Source organism: Oncorhynchus nerka, linkage group LG8 (genome assembly GCF_034236695.1).
Source record: "Oncorhynchus nerka isolate Pitt River linkage group LG8, Oner_Uvic_2.0, whole genome shotgun sequence".
Taxonomy (NCBI): Eukaryota; Metazoa; Chordata; class Actinopteri; order Salmoniformes; family Salmonidae; genus Oncorhynchus; species Oncorhynchus nerka.
In genome coordinates this window covers 12,349,831-12,371,619 of record NC_088403.1, presented here as the reverse complement: position 1 = coordinate 12,371,619, position 21,789 = coordinate 12,349,831, and the positions used below count along the sequence as shown (strand labels likewise).

Below are 21,789 nucleotides of genomic sequence, written 5' to 3'. Positions count from 1 at the left end.
TATGGACCAGATCGTGATAAGAATATACATTATACTCACAAAGCAACCATTCGTTGTTCACCGATGCCCATATCCTTCCTCACAATAGTTTTTCTGGTGGCCAGTCATCCCAGATAATCAGTGATTGATTAGGACAGGAGCTCATCCCAGATAATCAGTGATTGATTAGGACAGGAGCTCATCCCAGATAATCAGTGATTGATTAGGACAGGAGCTCATCCCAGATAATCAGTGATTGATTAGGACAGGAGCTCATCCCAGATAATCAGTGATTGATTAGGACAGGAACTCATCCCAGATAATCAGTGATTGATTAGGACAGGATCTCACTGGAACTGAGTCCCGCCACCTCAAATGTTCTACTGCTCCAGTTCCTGCACCTCTTATAGAATATTAGCTTGACAGAATATACATTACATTTGCTTACTGCTGAGAGCTAAAATGGTCGGCTTGACATACCAATATTGATGTTGAATCAACGAAGATATTTACAAATATTTCCATGTGTCTAAACCATGGATCTTCAATGACATCAAAGAAATGTTACATACAGTACAAGGTGAAGCAGTGGAGTGGGAGGAGTTTTCATATTGCCCACATGGTCCATCAATAGCTCTGGTCCATGGTGTTATGTGTGGCTTGCTGATGCTGAGCTTTCTGTAAAGCTGAAAGTAGCGCCCTGGGCCAGAGCTAGTCCAACATAGTGTCTCCTAGCTGTAGTAAAGATAGATCCAGGGGTTGGTACAGCTGTTTAGACTGGCAAGCAGCATGATGATGACAAACAATGGACCTGAGAGAGAGAGAGAGAGAGAGAGAGAGAGAGAGAGAGAGAGAGAGAGAGAGAGAGAGAGAGAGACAGAGAGACAGAGAGAGAGAGAGACAGAGAGACAGAGAGAGAGAGAGAGAAGGGGGGTATGGCATGATAAAAATAGCACTACAGGTTTCCACAGAAAGAATGGGAAAGGTCATGCAAATCAATGGAACTGGAGGCCAATCAGTGTGATTAAACTAGATACCTGTGGCTTCTAGATACCTGTGGCTTCTACCTGTGGCTTCTAGATACCTGTGGCTTCTAGATACCTGTGGCTTCTAGATACCTGTGCTCCTAACAATGTAGTAAAATGACAAGCAGGTACACAAATAAAATCGAATTTACCATTTGTGGGTGCTGTACTGGGACTCCATGCAGACCACAACTGGACCACAAAGAAGGGGCTCCAGCATATCGAGTAGACCATAATGATGACGAATGTCATTTTGACCGTCTTCAACATCGCGCTCGAGACCCCTTTGGTGCCCGTGCGCCTGTCGCTCGTGGAAGCCTGGAGCGCCTTTCTCTTCATGTTAAAGTATATCCCCGTGCATATTTTAATCTGGCAGTACAGCAAGATGATAACCGGGAGAACAAACACTGATAAAGTAATCCAGCTGATGTATATCTTAGAACCCCAAGGTTCGATAAATGTCGCCCAACAATCATACAGGTTGTCCTCTAGTTCTTGGAGAGAGAAGATGAAGAGTTGCGGAGTGCTGAAAGCCAGAGAGATCAGCCACGCTGCGCCTATGGCGACGTACCTCTTAAAAGAACCCTTCAAGAACGACACCATGGGTTTGCAGACCGCATGGTACCGATCTATGGTCATGGCCACTATCATGTATGTGGAGGCGAACATCCCAACCACCTGAAGATATTTCACCGACCTACAGACGAAATCTGAGCCCCGGAACCGGTGCGTAATCTCCATGCAGAGCTGCGGTAGGACTTGGAAGAAAGCGACCACTAGGTCCGCAAAACACAGGTGCAGAAGGAACAGTTGAGTCCTTGTATTCATCTTGCGCTTCCTCCAAAGTGCATGCAGAAGGCACAAATTCCCACATGTGGCTAAGACAAAAATCAATCCCAAAACCCCAGCTTTTATAAGCGCAAAGTCGTGTTCACCTGTTTCATCAGTTCCTCCCGCGTCCTCCCGCTCCGAACTGCCATTGCCACTATAATTGAGTTGTAAACTCATTGTTCCTTACAAGATTTTTTGGTTACCATTTTTTTTCCATTGTTAATTATGTTCAGAAAATTAGGTGCAATTACTTTCCTATTGGCAATTCAGCCACTATCTCTCGCCTATGATGCGCAGTAGCTCTGCGCGGCAACAACAAGTGCTTTAGCTGGTAGCAGCGTCGTATTTGCCTGGCGACTCGCCCTGACGACTCACCCTGAATTTGCTGCTCCATTGATAGCTACATACCTTCAAGAAACGTCAGTTTGGCCGCCCGGCGCTATGTGGTTGGATAACCCTGCAAGCGTCGTCTGTCTATGACATTTTGTACGGGCCATCACCGTCCGAGAAAAGATGGGCAGCAACGACAGGTGCACCAGAGCTGGAGGCCTGTTTAAATATGTCTCTGGATGCACGGGTGAAATCAGAATGTGCTGTATAGGTAGGTGCGCAGTGCGCATTCCCAGAGTGTAATGAACATCTAGGCTACATGTTCAATATGAACACCTCCCCTGGCTTCACACGTGAGTGCACATTCATTTCCTTCAATGTCCCTCATTTCCATTTTCTGTCAATATTAATTGTAGACATAGACCAGTACTTTGTGACCATCAGCCACATGGGCCTAATGAAAAGCCTTTCTTCCACAGAATACAAAAGGAACAGACGACATCCACCCCTAAACTAGACTATTTCCAATTGAATCCATGTTGAATGTGATTGATAAAAGTCAGGTATAAGGACTTGTATCCTTTACAATGTAATGTAAAAGAACATTGGTGTTTCCCCTCAGCATCCATGTATCAACATGACCCATGTTGATTTAGAAGCATTTCCCCTCAGCATCCATGTATCAACATGACCCATGTTGATTTAGAAGCATTTCCCCTCAGCATCCATGTATCAACATGACCCATGTTGATTTAGAAGCATCAAGTCAACATCTGCATTGACTGGTCACTTCATATTCCTGGAGAAAATGAATTCCTAGAGATGCAGACTGTGGTAAATGTCATATTGTGAAATGATGTGTTTCTACTGTTACTCTGGGCTCTGTGAGAGCACTTCTCTCTGTCCTGTTTCACCCAGGTCCTTTGTGACAGTCGTGAAGAAAAGGTCATTTGTACAGTACTTATCAGCAGGGAGGCACATATCTGACAGGATGTATTGAAGCTGAGATTTGTGTCTAGAAGCTTGCAGATCCTTCGCTTCTGAGTGTTACAGTGTGCTGAGTGCTGTTATTCATTATCCACAACCTCTCCACACCATGACTGTGTCCCAAATGGCACCCCATTCCCTACATAGTGCACTACTTTAGACCCTATGGGCCCTGGTCAAAAGTAGTGCACTATATAGGGAATAGGATGCCATTTGGGACGCACACCACATCATGCCACCCGTCCATGCCACCCATCATGCCACCTGTCCATGCCACTCATCCATGCCACCCATCCATTCCATCCACTCCACCCATCCATGCCACCTGTCCATGCCACATGCCATGCCACCCATCCATTCCATCCATTCCACCCATCCATGCCACCTGTCCATGCCACCTGCCATGCCACCCATCCATGCCACCTGTCCATGCCACCCATCCATGCCACCTGTCCATGCCACCTGTCCATGCCACCTGCCATGCCACCCATCCATTCCATCCATGCCACCTGCCATGCCACCCATCCATGCCACCCGTCATGCCACTGGTCATGCCACCCATCCATGCCACCCGTCATGCCACTGGTCATGCCATCATCCATGCCACTGGTCATGCCACCCATCTATGCCACCCGTCTATGCCACCCGTCCATGCCAACCGTCCATGCCACCTGTCTATGCCAACCGTCCATGCCACCCATCTATGCCACCTGTCCATGCCACCTGTCCATGCCACCTGTCCATGCCACCCATCTATGCCACCCGTCCATGCCAACCGTCCATGCCACCTGTCTATGCAAACCGTCCATGCCACCTGTCTATGCCAACCGTCCATGCCACCTGTCCATGCCACCTGTCCATGCCACCCATCTATGCCACCTGTCCATGCCACCTGTCCATGCCACCTGTCCATGCCACCCATCTATGCCACCCATCTATGCCAACCGTCCATGCCAACCGTCCATGCCACCTGTCTATGCCAACTGTCCATGCCACCCATCTATGCCACCTGTCTATGCCACCCATCCATCAATCAATCAAATGTATTTATTTATAAAGCCCTTCTTCCATCAGCCGATGTCACAAAGTGCTGTCCAGAAACCCAGCCTGAAACCCCAAACAGCAAGCAATGCAGATGTAGAAGCACGGTGGCTAGGAAAAACTCCCTAAAAAGGTTGGAACCTAGGAAGAAACCTAGAGAAAAACCAGGCTCTGAGGGGTGGCCAGTCCTCTTCTGGCTGTGCCAGGTAGAGATTATAACAGTACATGACCAAGATGTTCAAAAGTTCATAGATGACCAGCAGGGTCAAATAATAATAGTCACAATGGTTGTCGAGGGTGCAACAGGTCAGCACCTCAGGAGTAAATGTCAGTTGGCTTTTCATAGCCGATCATTTATGCCACCCGTCATGCCACCCGTCATGCCGCCCATCATGCCACCCATCATGCCACCCATCATGCCACCCGTCATGCCGCCCATCATGCCACCCATCATGCTCAGTGACAGGGAGCAATGTGATCAGGGCAACATACATACAGACGTAATGTGCATATATTAGTGATGCTCTAAAGCTCGCTGTCATAAAGCAAGTCAGAAATAGACCCTTTTAGATGATTCATCCAGTGTTTATCATGTTTCCACTGCTGCATCTTCTGTCTTCACACATCAACTTTTACACAGCATGGCCTCTATGCCCAATATATATATATATATATCCTTGTTGTTCCCCAATGGCTCTGAGCTACACTGAAATACACTCTGAAATGAATCTGGAGTGGGGCAGTAAAGCTGTATCTAACTACAGTATACAGTAGATCTGAGCTACACTGAAATACACTCTGAAATGAATCTGGAGTGGGGCAGTGAAGCTGTATCTAGCTACAGTATACAGTAGATCTGAGCTACACTGAAATACACTCTGAAATGAATCTGGAGTGGTACAGTAAAGCTGTATCTAGCTACAGTATACAGTAGATCTGAGCTACACTGAAATACACTCTGAAATGATTCTGGAGTGGTACAGTAAAGCTGTATCTAACTACAGTGTACAGTAGATCTGAGCTACACTGAAATACACTCTGAAATGAATCTGGAGTGGTACAGTAAAGCTGTATCTAACTACAGTATACAGTAGATCTGAGCTACACTGAAATACACTCTGAAATGAATCTGGTGTGGTGCAGTAAAGCTGTATCTAACTACAGTATACAGTAGATCTGAGCTACACTGGCCACTCTGAAATGATTCTGAAGTGGTGCTGTAAAGCTGTATCTAACTACAGTATACAGTAGATCTGAGCTACACTGGCCACTCTGAAATGATTCTGAAGTGGCGCTGTAAAGCTGTATCTAACTACAGTATACAGTAGATCTGAGCTACACTGGCCACTCTGAAATGATTCTGAAGTGGTGCTGTAAAGCTGTATCTAACTACAGTATACAGTAGATCTGAGCTACACTGGCCACTCTGAAATGATTCTGAAGTGGTGCAGTAAAGCTGTATCTAACTACAGTATACAGTAGATCTGAGCTACACTGAAATACACTCTGAAATGAATCTGGTGTGGTGCAGTAAAGCTGTATCTAACTACAGTATACAGTAGATCTGAGCTACACTGGCCACTCTGAAATGATTCTGAAGTGGTGCTGTAAAGCTGTATCTAACTACAGTATACAGTAGATCTGAGCTACACTGGCCACTCTGAAATGATTCTGAAGTGGCGCTGTAAAGCTGTATCTAACTACAGTATACAGTAGATCTGAGCTACACTGGCCACTCTGAAATGATTCTGAAGTGGCGCTGTAAAGCTGTATCTAACTACAGTATACAGTAGATCTGAGCTACACTGGCCACTCTGAAATGATTCTGAAGTGGCGCTGTAAAGCTGTATCTAACTACAGTATACAGTAGATCTGAGCTACACTGGCCACTCTGAAATGATTCTGAAGTGGCGCTGTAAAGCTGTATCTAACTACAGTATACAGTAGATCTGAGCTACACTGGCCACTCTGAAATGATTCTGAAGTGGCGCTGTAACACCACATAGCAATAACTGCAATTGTTGTCTTCTATGATCCCCTGGGATTCCCAATATCCCCACTCAGTGTGATTCATCTTTAGGTTGTGGAGCATCGCTCACTGTGTACAATAGACTTTAGAATGAAATTGGAATCATGCAATAAAGCCATATGAGTGTAATGGACTTCTATATGACCTCATGGGATTCTCTATATCCTCAGTCTCTGTGTGAATCATCTATCGGTTCCAAACATCTGACCATCTCTCTGTGTCTTGTTTACCCCTATCATCAACCTTACCTATACGGCTCCAGGGAGCACGGTGCAAGACCTGGTTGCTATGGGGACTTGTCGTTTTTAAGAGGGAAGGGGAACTTGAATTGGATTGCGCCACTAATATATGGAATTATCTGCTGCCCTTCATAGAAAGGAACAACATTTCAACGTTTACTATTGAGTCACTTCAGAGCACTGTGCCAGGAATCTGGATACAGTGTATAATCAGAGAAGGCTTTTCTTCTATAGATGACAGAACAATGATGACATATGACATAATAATGACATATGACATAATAATGACATATGACATAATGACATATGACATAATAATGACATATGACATAATAATGACATATGACATAATGACATATGACATAATAATGACATATGACATAATAATGGGTTTGCTTCTGCTGTATGTTTTTAATTACCTCTATTGAAACTGTTATTACAGTTTGAATGGAACAAAGAGGGAGGGTTTTTGCTATAAAACATCCATGCATCCATATATACACAAACACAAAAATGTAATTCTGTTTAATTTTGGCAGCTAGGATCAACAGGAATATCCAGCAGCACTGTGCCTCTGTGGGTTGTTTCTGTGATCCTCCAGCAGCACTGTGCCTCTGTGGGTTGTTTCTGTGTTCCTCCAGCAGCACTGTGCCTCTGTGGGTTGTTTCTGTGCTCCTCCAGCAGCACTGTGCCTCTGTGGGTTGTTTCTGTGCTCCTCCAGCAGCACTGTGCCTCTGTGGGTTGTTTCTGTGCTCCTTCAGCAGCACTGTGCCTCTGTGGGTTGTTTCTGTGCTCCTCCAGCAGCACTGTGCCTCTGCGGGTTGTTTCTGTGCTCCTCCAGCAGCACTGTGCCTCTGCGGGTTGTTTCTGTGCTCCTCCAGCAGCACTGTGCCTCTGTGGGTTGTTTCTGTGCTCCTCCAGCAGCACTGTGCCTCTGCGGGTTGTTTCTGTGCTCCTCCAGCAGCACTGTGCCTCTGTGGGTTGTTTCTGTGCTCCTCCAGCAGCACTGTGCCTCTGCGGGTTGTTTCTGTGCTCCTCCAGCAGCACTGTGCCTCTGTGGGTTGTTTCTGTGTTCCTCCATGTTATTACACTCTGTACCAGAGAGTCATTTATTCAACTGTTCTATGCCCACTACTGGTGATGTAGCTACTGTTGTGTCATGTAATAAGGGTGGAAATCCAATAAACACATTGAGAACTCGATGGACCTTTAGAGCAGGCACAGGCACAGTAACAGACGCAGACACGGGAACAGACACAGGAACAGGCACAGGCACAGGCACAGACACAGGAACAGGCACAGGAACATGCACAGGAACAGGTTCCAGTTGTGTCACGAACCGGCTCAAAGCCCGTAACAAAGGGAGACAACGTGGAGATAAGGAGTAGCAAAATATATATTTATTAAATAAGTAACTAAGTATAATATACAATGGTGTGTGTAATCAGTAATCAGTAGTGTAAGTGAGTGTTTTGCATGCATGAATGTGATAATGCAGGGTGATGAAAGGTGCCAATGCAAACAAACAAAAGGCCACCAAGAACCACACCACAATCTACAAAAGGTGTCTGCATGGAGAGAGTCTCCTCCATGAATGTGGAAGAGGTCTATTTATCCTGGGAGACACCTGGCCAGGTGTTTCCCATGTAGCTGACGACCCTCTCAACTCCGCCCACCGGCATCCTAATAAGGAAACAAGAACAAAGACAGAATACGGCAGACAGAGTGGGAGGGTCGTCACAATTTGGGACCCATCCAGACAGTGGTTTTACATTGAGGTTTGTGAGAATTCGTGGGCACCCCATTATGAGACCTGAATGGACCTTGTCCAATTACCTTTGTTGAAGTCAATGTTCCTCCCAACCATGTTGTATAAGAGACAGGCAAAAACCACTGAGCTCATTTGACATTTGCACACCTGGCTGACCTTTCACACTGCATGTTGTTGAACGAGACATGGAACAATCCATAGTAGAGATAGATACATCCTCAATGGGATGATCAGTGAATGATCTCTAAATCATCCATATTTCATTTGCATCACATGTTGATATTGTATTTTATCAATTGAACAATCCTCCTCTTGTGATTGGGTTAACAACAGAAATAATAATGTTATAGATAAACCATTAGCTACTTTCGGTAGTGGGCTGTATGTGGATATGTCGCTCTCCATGATGCTGGAATGTTGGAGATTACAATCGGATGCACACTCCATCTAGATTTGATCAAATCATTAGTTCATACTCTAATTGGTGAAATAAACATTTGTGCCAAACATAAGTAATACAAATGAGTCATGCGGAATGATTTTTCTCCTATTTAAATTCAATTAAATACTGTAGCTGTTCCACAATGAAACTTAATGATTCACACAGGGAGGATTATCTCACATAAAATGCTGCCCTCTAGTGTTACAGAGCAGTCAATGCATGCCCTCTCGTGGTTGGTGGTTAGCGGTTGACGTGCCTATGAAACAGCCAATCGAGAAGCAGAGCACCGTAACGTGATCTATTGTATATTTACACATTTCCTGTTTTCCTTAGCGAGCAGATCTGTCAATAAAACGCTGACTATTCAGGTAATTTCCTTGGGTGAAATGTTACATTTGTCTAGGTTTTTATCATAATCTACATAACACCTTTTGAAATGGGCTGTCGTAAACTCAATGATGATTAGCGAGCTGATGCTGCTTTGCCAGTTAGCTAACCCAGCGTAAAATAAACTAACGTTAGGTACTAGCTGCTGTGTTGTATCGCTAGTTAGCAAATAAAAAACAACCGAGTTGTTGTAAAACACAGCTTCGCTGATATGCAGTTATGTTTTTTTCCAACTCTTCACAGTGAAGGCAGTGGTCCCTTTATTGATACAAGCCCATGTAATGACTCGTGTGTTCCTCTTTGGCCTGGAATTGTGCTCGCTAGGTAACGTTAGGTGTCTCATACGAGATGAATATTCGCCACAGAAACGTTAGTTGTCCATTCCAATGTTTACATTGCTAAAAGTCGACAGTATTCTGGAGCAACGTTTTGCTCTCGATGACGTCTTTCAACCACTTCTCCCTGAACCTCGTTTTCCCTGGCCTGTGTGTCAGCCTGTTCGACTCCACTAGAAAGTACACCTCCACGGGCAAAGTCTGAGGTTTGATCTTGGAAATCACAATGACAAAGTAGACACTGGCAGTCGCCTTGGGGATCGGGGTGCGTCGGGTGGGGATGCTCCATTGTGCCCGGTAGTGGTACTGTTTGTGAAACTCATGATCCGTCTCCTCGAGGAATACTAGGCTAAAAAGCCAGCTGGTGTGCACCTCCCATGTGTGGATGTACTCCTCGATTCGCACTTTCCCCAGTTCAATTGTAAAGTCCTTGGAAGTTATCCATTCTATGTTTCTAAACTCGTATTCGGTGGAGTCTTCCACCGCTTGCTGGTGGCCGAGGGCACCGCGTGCGTTCTCCAGTACATTTTTCACGATTTCAGATGCTCTCAAGCTTAGGTTTGATGAAGGCCTCTCGTCCATCGTGTTTCTCTTCGTATATCAAAACTTACGTTGATAAAGTATTTGGAAACCCGTAGATATCATTCGTTTTCTACACTGGAAAACGAATGTTGTTGTTTTGAAGGGTTTCCATGGCTACCATGGAACAGAAGGAACATCCGGGTATTTGATAGCACTGGTTGGCCATTCAAACCCTATCTATTTTTTTGTGTGGGACAAATACCTTTGTTCATTCTAATGAGGGGCTCCATTGTGGTTTTACTTTAGGCTAAATTATATGTTTATTTAGCTAGACTTTGCACAAAGTCCTCTGACAGCTTTCTTTCTCAGATATTCTAGGAGGCAGCTTCATTCCTAGACGACCTATGCTGGACCAAAGCCAAGAGGACTGACCCAGTCTCCAGAGGTGGTCCTGACTGACCCAGTCTCCAGAGGTTGTCCTGACTGACCCAGTCTCCAGAGGTTGTCCTAACTGAACACAGACCACACAAGCGAAGGAGATGACCCATCAAGGCCTATTCCCGTATCAGCACTGGCACAAGCAAGGCTGTAGTCCAGTCATACCATTTTAACTCTCCTGTCTCTGGTGTGAGCTGACGCATGTCGCGGATCAAGAGCACGCTCAACACTGTTACTAAAGCAGTAAGTGGCAGCGACCTCCTCTCCAAGATCTCCCGCCTTAAGCCCAGTGCCGCAGCCGCCCATGCAGAGAAGGTACAGGCCGAAGCGGAGCCTCTGACTCCATCTCCAACCCCGGCAGCTAGTGACCCTTCAGCTGCTGCAATACACATGAAGCCACCAGAGCAGGATCAGACAGTAGGACAGGACCAGAACAATGGAGAGGAAGGGAAGGAGAATAAGCCACTTCAGGCTTTAGAGAAACCCTTCATGGCCAACGTCAAGCCCAAACAGAGCCTCGCTGCGTCAGTGGCTAGATCCACCGCTAGCTCCTCGTCAGCCATTGCCAAGCAGACGTTACAGCTGTTCCAACCAGAGGCCCTGTCCACCAACATGGACGAGACATACAGCACCTTGTCTCAACACGTCAACGACTACTTTGGGAGTTGTACTAGTCTATCAACAGGAGATGACAAGAAGCCTCACCATCTAAATGACAATGCTCAAGCATCCATGTCCTCCAAGCCTGCTCTCAGTCTACGCTATCAGAGTACTAAGAGCGGGGACCACATCCCCGTTGCAGTACCTGTGGCAGCTGAGACCAAGGCTATCCAGGGCAAGGCAGCTACCCCACAACCGACTCCTCCCCTGGAGGAGGTTAGCCCAACCTCGGGTGTTCCCACCCGAGAGAGCACTGCCACAGACAGTACTTCCTCTGACCCAGTCACCCATACCCCCACCCTAACACCCTCTAAAAAAGGGGGGTTCGGGCAGTATCTGTCTGACCCTCGTCCCAATGTTCAGGCATTCTTTGGCAGCTACATAGCACCCTTGGTACCTAGTAAGTTCAGAGCTGACCCCAAGAGCATCACAGCAGCAGTTGAAGAGAAGACCACGGAGGCGGCTGTGAGGAAGCCTGGAGAGAAGATGGAGACTGAGGAGGAGAAGAAGAATGCTGAAGAGGGGGCCAAGAAACTACTGCTGAGCCAGAGAGAGAAGGTACTGAAACTGATTCATAGAAATCAATTAAAATTAACTTTTAATACCCTGTCCGTTTGAAGTGTCTTACCCTGTCCGTTTGAAGTGTCTTACCCTGTCCGCTTGAAGTGTCTTACCCTGTCCGCTTGAAGTGTCTTACCCTGTCCGCTTGAAGTGTCTTACCCTGTCCGTTTGAAGTGTCTTACCCTGTCCGTTTGAAGTGTCTTACCCTGTCCGTTTGAAGTGTCTTACCCTGTCCGTTTGAAGTGTCTTACCCTGTCCGCTTGAAGTGTCTTACCCTGTCCGTGTCCGCTTGAACCCTGTCCGTGTCTTACCCTGTCCGCTTGAAGTGTCTTACCCTGTCCGTTTGAAGTGTCTTACCCTGTCCGTTTGAAGTGTCTTACCCTGTCCGTTTGAAGTGTCTTACCCTGTCCGTTTGAAGTGTCTTACCCTGTCCGCTTGAAGTGTCTTACCCTGTCCGCTTGAAGTGTCTTACCCTGTCCGCTTGAAGTGTCTTACCCTGTCCGCTTGAAGTGTCTTACCCTGTCCGCTTGAAGTGTCTTACCCTGTCCGCTTGAAGTGTCTTACCCTGTCCGCTTGAAGTGTCTTACCCTGTCCGCTTGAAGTGTCTTACCCTGTCCGTTTGACGTTCATGTTCAATGATCTAGGACAGAGGGAAAACATTACACACAATGATTACCTTATATCTCATTTTGATATACATTTTTAAAAAGGATCCTGGATATGTTCTGTGCCCTCCCATCCCAGATCATAGCCCGGGTGAGTATGGACAACAGGACCAGAGCCTTGGTGCAGGGCATCCAGAAAGCCACAGACATGAATATCCACACCAGCCGTGTGGAGGAGCTTAGCCTGCATCTTCTGGAGTACCCTGAGACACGCGGCGTGGCCGTCAAGGTGTGGGGCTGTTTTTGTAGACAATGTAAACTTCAATCCTTGTAGATATACTGTGGGTATATTTACATTCATATTTTAGTCATGTAGCAGAAGCTCTGATAGACCAACTTCCAATCAGTGCATTCAACTAAGATGGGTACATGTAGAAGTGTGTGAATTTCTCCCCCAGGAGAGGGTGATCCCGTGCCTGTTGCGTCTGAGGCAGACCAGAGACCCCCGGCTCCATGCTGCAGTGAGAGAGGCCCTGGCCCTGGTGGGATACACAGACCCTGTGAAGGGCCAGGGTATACGGATCCTGGCCATCGATGGAGGGGGGACCAGGGGACTGGTAGCCCTGCAGACCCTAGACAAACTGCAGACACTGACGGGCAAACCCATCTACCAGCTGTTTGACTACATCTGTGGGGTCAGCACAGGTAGGCTGTTTCACCAAGCTCCCTGTATTTTCTACAACATGATATCGCTCCACACTACTAGGGCTGGTTTCCCAGACACAGATCAGGCCTAGTCCTGAGAACATAACCCATTGAGCATTCATTTTAGGCCAAGACTAGGTTTCATTTGTCTGAGAACCCAGTCACTTGTGTTTAATGAAAGGCACTATACAGTCCAGTCTTAACATCAAAAAGTCAGGGCCTCCCGAGTGGAGCAGCGCTTGAGACGTCATTACAGACCGGCTGCGACCGGGAGACCCATGAGGCGACGCACAATTGTCCCAGCATCATCCGGGTTAGGGGAGGGTTTGGGCCTGGCGCAAACCCTAGCGACTCCTGTGGTGGGCCTGGCGCATGTACTCTGACACGGTGGCCAGCTGTATGGTGTTTCCTCTGACACGTTGGTTCGGCTGGCTTCCGGGTTAAGCGAGCTGTGTGTCAAGAGGCAGTATGGCTTGGGGGGGTCGTGTTTCCTCTGACACGTTGGTTCGGCTGGCTTCCGGGTTAAGCGAGCTGTGTGTCAAGAGGCAGTATGGCTTGGGAGGGTCGTGTTTCGGAGGACGCATGGCTCTCAACCTTCGCCTCTCCCTCTGTACGGGAGTTGCAGCGATGGGACAAGACTGTAACTACCAATTGGATATCACGACATTGGGGAGGATAATACTTTGTTTAAAATCTGAAAGTCCTGTTTGGCACGTGGCATCTTAACACGATGAACCCCTATCCTGCAGGTGCCATCCTGGCCTTCATGTTGGGGGTGTTCCAGATTCCTCTGGATGATTGTGAGGAACTCTACAGGAAGCTGGGTTCTGATGTGTTCAAACAGAACGTCATCGTGGGAACCGTCAAGATGGGCTGGAGCCACGCCTTCTACGACAGCCAGATCTGGGAGAACATCCTCAAGTGAGTACAGTACCCTGCTGCTCCGTCTAGGATACTGTCATGTCAGTACCCTGCTGCTCCGTCTAGGATACTGTCATGTCAGTACCCTGCTGTTCCGTCTAGGATACTGTCATGTCAGTACCCTGCTGCTCCGTCTAGGATACTGTCATGTCAGTACCCTGCTGCTCCGTCTAGGATACTGTCATGTCAGTACCCTGCTGCTCCGTCTAGGATACTGTCATGTCAGTACCCTGCTGCTCCGTCTAGGATACTGTAATGTCAGTACCCTGCTGCATGTCTAGTATACTGTCATGTCAGTACCCTGCTGCTCCGTCTAGGATACTGTCATGTCAGTACCCTGCTGCTCCGTCTAGGATACTGTCATGTCAGTACCCTGCTGCTCCGTCTAGGATACTGTCATGTCAGTACCCTGCTGCTCCGACTAGTATACTGTCATGTCAGTACCCTGCTGCTCCGTCTAGGATACTGTCATGTCAGTACCCTGCTGCTCCGTCTAGGATACTGTCATGTCAGTACCCTGCTGCTCCGACTAGGATACTGTCATGTCAGAACCCTGCTGCTCCGTCTAGTATACTGTCATGTCAGTACCCTGCTGCTCCGTCTAGTATACTGTCATGTCAGTACCCTGCTGCTCCGTCTAGGATACTGTCATGTCAGTACCCTGCTGCTCCGTCTAGGATACTGTCATGTCAGTACCCTGCTGCTCCGTCTAGTATACTGTCATGTCAGTACCCTGCTGCTCCGTCTAGTATACTGTAATGTCAGTACCCTGCTGCTCCGTTGATAGAGAAATTCTAAATTACTCTATGCTTTAATTGCCAAAACCAATTTCACACTTGTTTCTATTCATTAATGAGGTGTAAGTTCATTAATTATGCATGAAGTAGATCGAGACCAGTCTTAAAAGCCAGGTAAAGAGCGTTTAATTCCAGAGAGTACTGAATGCTTACACACATTTCCACAGGTTATAAACTGAAAATGACGTCAGCGTTTTCCAAACGTTCCGTTTCACAAACAGAGGGCCCCTCTAACTTTCAAGCCTCCGCGTTATCAGCACGAAGTCAAGGCCAGTCAGCATAAATCAACATTCCCGACCATTTGGAGATGGCCCGGTCCCACCACCTGGAGATTTGTACAACTGAATGAACTAAGGAACAGACCTATTATTGTTACTAACTCCTGACTACATTATATACAATTGGGAAAGGGAGCAAGAGGGATAACTCACATGTACCGTACATTATAGCATTTGGACTAGTCAGTTTCTGATTGGAATGTATACATAAATAGTCATTTCAACCATATTTTCCTCTATCAATACTCCCTTTGATCAAATATTATACATTCAAATCTACAAAATAAAAATATTATTATAAATGTTTACCCGACTTTTCACCCATCATTAATCAAATCTAACCTTAACTCCAACTGTTTTTAAACCTACATCAGAATCATAACTCCTCTTTCAGGATTTTTTTTTTCTTTTTACAATCTTTATTAAAAAACAGTTTAATCATTGAAACAAATTACAATCTAATTCCCCTTCATCTCAACACTATTCTCATCAAACATAAATTCCCCACAAATGACAGATCCGGATTCGTCCACTTCCTCTGTAGACATGCCTTCAGTCCTCCATGGGTCAGAACCTGGAATCGGCCCATAACGCACCATCTGTAGTGTCATTGATCTTTCCAGAGTCCTGGAAACAAGGCCTCGCACACAGGGAATTAGACAACAGCCGCATAAAATTAAAACAGTCATACAGGTAGATACAGCCCAAAACACCGTGATTACAACACTTTTCCATTTTCCAAATGTACTATCAAACCAATTAGTCAGGGAAGGATCCACCCCAGAGTTTCTGCCAACCCGTGAGCCAGGGTGGTCAAACCAGCTGAGGCTTCGGGCACTGATTCGTCCGGAGCTGTGCTACCTGGGATGTAAGACACGGTCCTGATTACCACGCCCACTTCCTCCTTTTATCTAATGCAATTCTATTCTGTCAGGTCTTCCAGCTGATTGCTTCAGTCTGTTCTACAAACCCTTTAATAACCCTTCTGGTAACTATAATTAATCCAGTCAACATTCTTATTGAGAGTAGACCACTCTAATCCTGCCAGTATCTGATTTCTTGCCTTGAACTCATCCGGCACACCTCGTGGAACCCCAATGTTATCAATATATACACTTTCGCCAAAAGACCTAGATGGAGCATCTCTTCTCTCTCGTTTTGGCTAACTTCATGTCTTGGTGTTGTATGAGTGTAAAAGGCATTCCTAAATGTACTAAAGCACATAGTCCAGTCCAATCAGTCGGCAATACCGCACAAACTCATTCCCCCGCACAACCACTAGATGTCGACACTGGCCCATTTTATTTTATTGAAGTCCCCAGAGTTCAACCAGCCTGTCAATTCAGACATGGTCTCGTCAGTGGTCATATTCTCTGTACCAACTTGGTTCCTGGGGATATAAATAGTGCAAATCAATACAACTGTCATTATTTGGCATTCCTGCTTTCATGAACAGCTTTACCATACATGCCATTCCCTTAGGGGAATTAATTCCGTTCAGTGGAAAAGGGATAGTTGTTAACTGGGGTTTAGTGTTCACACAGGCATAACATTCTTCTTTAGCCACTGATCTGGCCGTATATTGAATCCATTCCAACCATAAGTTGGACTCCTCAAACCCAGTCTCCACCTCTATAACTTAACTGGTTGAAGCCCACATACCATAACCCTAGGTCCTGAGTATTGACCGCCTTAATGTTAATTCGCACCTTTATACAATACTTCCTTTGCTCGGGAACACAGTCCAAAACGCCAACCCTTACTATCCTCCACCTGATCCCAAATTGAGTGTATGGGTTTACGTAGCCATCCCTTTCAGTGTGAGCTATGACCTGTCCACGATCAATATGGTGATTTACACAAATACTTCCCATAGAGTCCCATGGTTCTAGACTGCCAAGGGGTGAATGACCCCAATTGATCTACACAAAATTCTACTGAGAGATCCTTGCCCAATTCCACCCTCACTTCCTTACTATTTTGTTTCAGTGACCTTCTGAGAATCTTAGGTAACATCCCATTTCCCTCATCTAGCACATGAGTCAAATTATCCTCTTTGGCACTTTCCGGGGGACCATGGTGAACCAGGAATATGGCCCCCACAATAAAACAGCCCAGGACGGTCAGTGCACACGTGAAGCCCCACCCTCTCCCCGAGAACATATCAACAGCCAGAGGCCAAGCCATCACTTCACTTCTATGAACGCTCACAGCTGGGGAAAGGTCGGGTATAGGGAATCTTCAGAAGGAGTTTGACCCCCGTTCCATATGGGTCACGGTTCCTCTCCTACTCCTGTGATCGTCCGACAGTGCTAGTGTGACTTAGCCTCTTACAATGTGTGATATGTACCCAGGTAGCTCTTTCGGCTAATCTCACAGCGAAGGCAGTCACCAGTAGTACTTGGAATGGTCCCTCCCACCGAGGCTGCTTCCAGTTTTTTTTCTTTAGTGATTGGATCCAGATCCAGTCTCCTGGTTGAATCTCGTGTGCCACCTCCCTCTGTAGTTCTCCTGCTGGGCATAAAACTTTTTGACCATACAGGTTTGGTTAATAAAACAGTTTCTTATTCGTCAAACCAATTAACCATTTTTTTTTTTATTAGTTAATTATCCCGTAGGTCACATCCTATTCTAGAACACTATTTACCCATCCCCCTTTTGTTACCTGGCTCTGCCCAGGTAACAACCTTGCCTTATTCTTATACAATGACTTAGATAAGATTTAGTGAATTATCCTTATGTCTGAAATTCCATTTAGGAGTGTCCCTTTCATTTTCCACATGTCCAATTCTCACTTTTGTCTCCACTCAGTAACTTATCTACCCACTATGTTATCTTTGCTCGTCCTGGCCCCCCTTCTAAAGCTTCTCTGTTCTCCAACCTTCAAGGTCTCTGCAGTGCGGGGGAGGGCTCCTCTGTATGTTTCTCATGTTTTCCAAATTTGAACTACATGTCCCTTACTATTTGGCTCCATCCAAACCCATGGACCCTCTTTTAGAAAAAAAAACATATCTATGAGCGGCTTTTCTCCAAATTCCTTAATCAATCTATCTTAATCCTAACAATAATCCTAACTCCTCATAGATGTCCTATATTCCTGTTAAATATAATACTATTTAAAAACTTATAATCTAATAAATGCTAACCATATTAAAAATCCTTCCTACACTAACAAGCCCTCTCCTTGGGGACCCTCAGTATTCTATCTGACAATAACATGGATTTAATGTGTTGCAAAGTGTGGAATAAAACTTTGGTCCTGTAAAACAGAGTAAAGCAGAACAAAGCATTCTTATAACCCATCTGGTCCTCTCAGCTATTCTTATCCAGCACCAGGTGGGCACCATGCCACCCTTCTCGACAGGGAGAACAAACATACATGGGTCATCCTCAGTCAGTCTTATCCTCCCCTCAAAGCATGCTTCACCTCAGCCTCTCCAACTGGAGCATCAAGCAAAGGCATCATGCCTGAAGCCTTCACCACATCTGTAACAGACTTCTTAAAACACGGTATGATGCAAGCAGCGCATCACATCAATAACAAATAATACAAGAATTAGGGTCAGAAATCCAGTAACCACCATACCAGTATACTTACCAAACCAGTCTCCCAACCAGGTGGACCGTCAGACTCCTCTACCCCCGCCATGGTCCTCATCTCAGCAGGTAGTGCATCGAGCCCATTTAAGGCCCTTAGATATACTACCATCTGGACTGGTGTTATTAGGGATATACGTACAACATTGTTCACCGAACATCTTGCAGACTCCCCCCTGACTAGCAAGAAGCATATTCTAAGCAAGTCTATTCTGTATAAGACAGCCACAAATTGTCCCTACCATCAAAACCAGTCTCCGTGTCTAATTGATCAATAGCTGAATAGTCTAACATTAATTACCTGAATGGGATTTTTAGCACAGTGGTGGCAGGTTCGGTCCAGGGGTGATAGAGGAGTGTGTCTGGCCCCCTGGCTCGTCTGAGACCTGTGTTTTTGGCAGTACCTTAATAGAAAACACACCCACCGTGTCTGTCCCGGTCCTTTGTAGTCCGGGGGTGTAAGTGCCTGCATCAGAGAGCTTAATAGTTTTGATGGTTAGTAGGATTTCATCACCTTTACAAAGTTCAACAGTACTCCCAGGTTTCCCCCATCTCATGGAAAACCTATCCACCTTTGTGGGATTCCCTATGCCATAAGGATATCCTCTTCTCCAGTCCCAGAACTGTCCCAAGTTGGTTATCATGTAATCCCCATACGGACACCCTCCCCCATTACACAGGTAATGTCCCCCGTCTTTTGACACTCCTGTACACGGGTGTTAAAATCAAATAAAAATACCTCAATTTCTTCCCTGCCCTGTTGGCTCAAAATATGTTATCTTCCCCTATTTATTCTCAATGATGAATATGACTTTCTCTCTGTTACAATACCAATTCCCTAATAGCCCATCCAAAAAAAAAACTTCACAGCTAATGTTATAAGACAGAATCCTGAACCACTTTCTCATTTGCGGTTCAAACAGTAATTCTAAACCCTCAACCAAAACTGCTTCATTTCTAATGAATTTACCTTAAAACTAGTAACTCAATATGACTCCATTCATTATACAAATGACTCTCCCTTGAAGCTGATCAGACCCCAGAAGCCAGTCATGATAAGGTCAAAAGGCCATACCATATTAGACATAAAGATCCCTTTATCCTTACAATAGAAATAGTCACCTGTATGATTCAAACCCATAAAAAAACATCTCATAAGGTTCCATATGTGAGCGTGCCTCTTTAAAATCTCCTTGCACTAAAACAAATCGTTCTAACAGTTGTTTTATATATATATAATTTGCAGACCTTTTTCAATTTGGTCGTTTAAAGCTGCACTCTCCCTCAAAATTATAATCCCAGGAGGCCTCTAAAAGTGACACCACATCCCTAACTATCATTCACTAATGCTACCTCGAATCAGAAACTCAATTAGTGAACTATAACTAAAACCTAATGATAATTCCCCTTTGACTCAAATCATTAATCATAAGTTTTAAACATCGTCTACGGATATGTTTACTTAAATGACCATGCTACCTTTAGATACAATTAACCCGATAACATTATTATCCAATGCATTACTTTTTCTCTCTGCCGCAAATGTCGTACATTTCGCAGTGTAAGGAATCCGTAATTTAATCCCCGATATTTAATAAATATGCATTCACATTTCTCTCATGGCTCCTTTAATTTACTTATTTTGGTTAACTTTCATCCGTTCCGGAACAAAGAGTTCTACCTAAACCCGCCAGAACACACTGTTCAACTAAGTTAAATCAAACCCTAAAATTGACTATAACCAATAAACAAATAAACAAAACACTTTTATCTCAACTTCTGAAAGGTTACTCGAAGCCTCGATACACACACTAATAGCCATACAGTTTGCTCCGTTATTCCCAGTCTCTGGTGACAAAAGTGTCGCGCTAGTGATGTCATCATCAAGCGCTCAACCTGCCAATTCGTAGCCACTTCAAATGGATTGTAAATAATTCTTGTTCGATTAACCAAACCTAATTTATCACATCTGTTCTAATCCTGAATTATAATTTACCACCCCAACCAACATCTCTAAATTCGCCAATTTTATAAAAGCTTTTCGATGGGCATAAATCATAATGGTCTTTTTGTTATCATTTAGAATCCATTTTGCTCTCAATACCTGTCTCGTCTTTGACTTATTGACTTATTTTAATTACAACTCTATTCCCAATACGTTATTCAGTTGTCTAATTACAACTCAGACCAGCATTAGTGAGTGCTCGCCTTTAAAAATGCCTTGTCTCTGGGAACAGGGAAATCCCCTTAACCCAAACATTTACTCCTACAACGACACCCAATAATTCTTATGATCCCTTCACGTCGTTCGTTTTAAATCTCTTGATGTATCATGTAACTTATTTTTCTCTCTTCGAATTGTCGTCCCACAATATTTTTTCCACTGTCATGCACTCAAACCACTGTGATTACCGTGCACTGTCCCTTTAAGATAAGGCTTTTCATTTGTTCCCCGCAACGAGAATGGAAATCAGATCATTTTTAGAATACGTTACTTTTTGTTCAAATTCACTGGTGTTACCTTAACCAAAAATCAATAATCAGAAAAACAATCACAACTTCTTACGATTCAACTATTCTTACCTAATTTATAGTCCAAAGCGTTGCACTATATAGCCCCATTGAGTGTCTAGCAATTCCGTTGCTGGCCATAGCCACAAATCTGCCTGCCTTGGTAAAATATATATTCCCTATTCAGATTGAGTTCCCCCCATTTAACTTTAGGTAACTCTCTCTCTTCTATGATACATCTATTTAATTACGACTCCTATCTCAATACATTATTCCACCAGATCATTTTGGGCGAAATAGCGTTTTACATCGAAATTGATTTGTCGTTATTTTTAATGACTTCTTTTATCAGTTCTATCTGGAACACATAATATCCGTTCAGTTATATCTTTTGCAAACACTGGCGACCGTATTTTTCAGGCAAAACATGCAAGTAGGTCGATTACGATCTAAAATCAATTTTAGTTAAACCCTCGGCCGGGAACCGAACCGTGGATTCCCGTTGGCGAGACTGTTGCTCTCGCCACTATACTACCAGCGCTCTGAATTTGACCGAGACTCTCCGCAAATATACCCATTTTTACAGTTATCTGAAGTTGTTACTCCGACATCTAGACAACAGAAAATAACCCAAATTTAAACGCCCATATCTCTTTTATTGGAATCCTCATCTACTAAAGTCTGACATTAAGTCTCACCCGTATACCATACATTACTGTTCCTTTAAAAATAATCAGTATGTATTTTCCATCTCGGTCGGGTGCGTTTCTCATGATTTAAGTTTAGCTCTTTTATGGA

The 21,789-nt window shown here is 44.9% G+C and overlaps 3 protein-coding genes across 4 annotated transcripts in view; 1 reads left to right on the top strand and 2 right to left on the bottom strand.

Moving 5' to 3' along the window:
* Positions 1 to 209: 209 nt before the first annotated feature.
* Positions 210 to 2,052, bottom strand: avpr2l (arginine vasopressin receptor 2, like). Its single transcript, XM_065021187.1, has 2 exons — positions 1,157 to 2,052; positions 210 to 790 (listed from the first exon to the last, which is right to left on the bottom strand). The coding sequence occupies exons 1-2, from the start codon at positions 2,010 to 2,012 to the stop codon at positions 711 to 713; spliced, it is 936 nt and encodes a 311-aa protein (XP_064877259.1). The 5' UTR covers positions 2,013 to 2,052; the 3' UTR covers positions 210 to 710.
* A 5,787-nt stretch (positions 2,053 to 7,839) lies between these two features.
* Positions 7,840 to 10,197, bottom strand: akap14 (A-kinase anchoring protein 14). Its single transcript, XM_065021338.1, has one exon. It carries the CDS (start codon positions 9,976 to 9,978, stop codon positions 9,460 to 9,462), a length of 519 nt encoding a protein of 172 aa, XP_064877410.1. The 5' UTR covers positions 9,979 to 10,197; the 3' UTR covers positions 7,840 to 9,459.
* LOC115121057 (calcium-independent phospholipase A2-gamma-like) overlaps positions 8,970 to 21,789 on the top strand; it is a 54,855-nt gene continuing 42,035 nt past the window's right edge. For both annotated transcript variants that reach the window (XM_065021335.1, XM_065021336.1), the window contains exons 1-5: positions 8,970 to 9,042; positions 10,288 to 11,574; positions 12,322 to 12,471; positions 12,641 to 12,887; positions 13,637 to 13,808. In XM_065021335.1, coding sequence (XP_064877407.1) covers positions 10,558 to 11,574; positions 12,322 to 12,471; positions 12,641 to 12,887; positions 13,637 to 13,808 — 1,586 coding nt within the window. In that variant the 5' untranslated portion in view covers positions 8,970 to 9,042; positions 10,288 to 10,557. The remainder of the gene's footprint in view (positions 9,043 to 10,287; positions 11,575 to 12,321; positions 12,472 to 12,640; positions 12,888 to 13,636; positions 13,809 to 21,789) is intronic.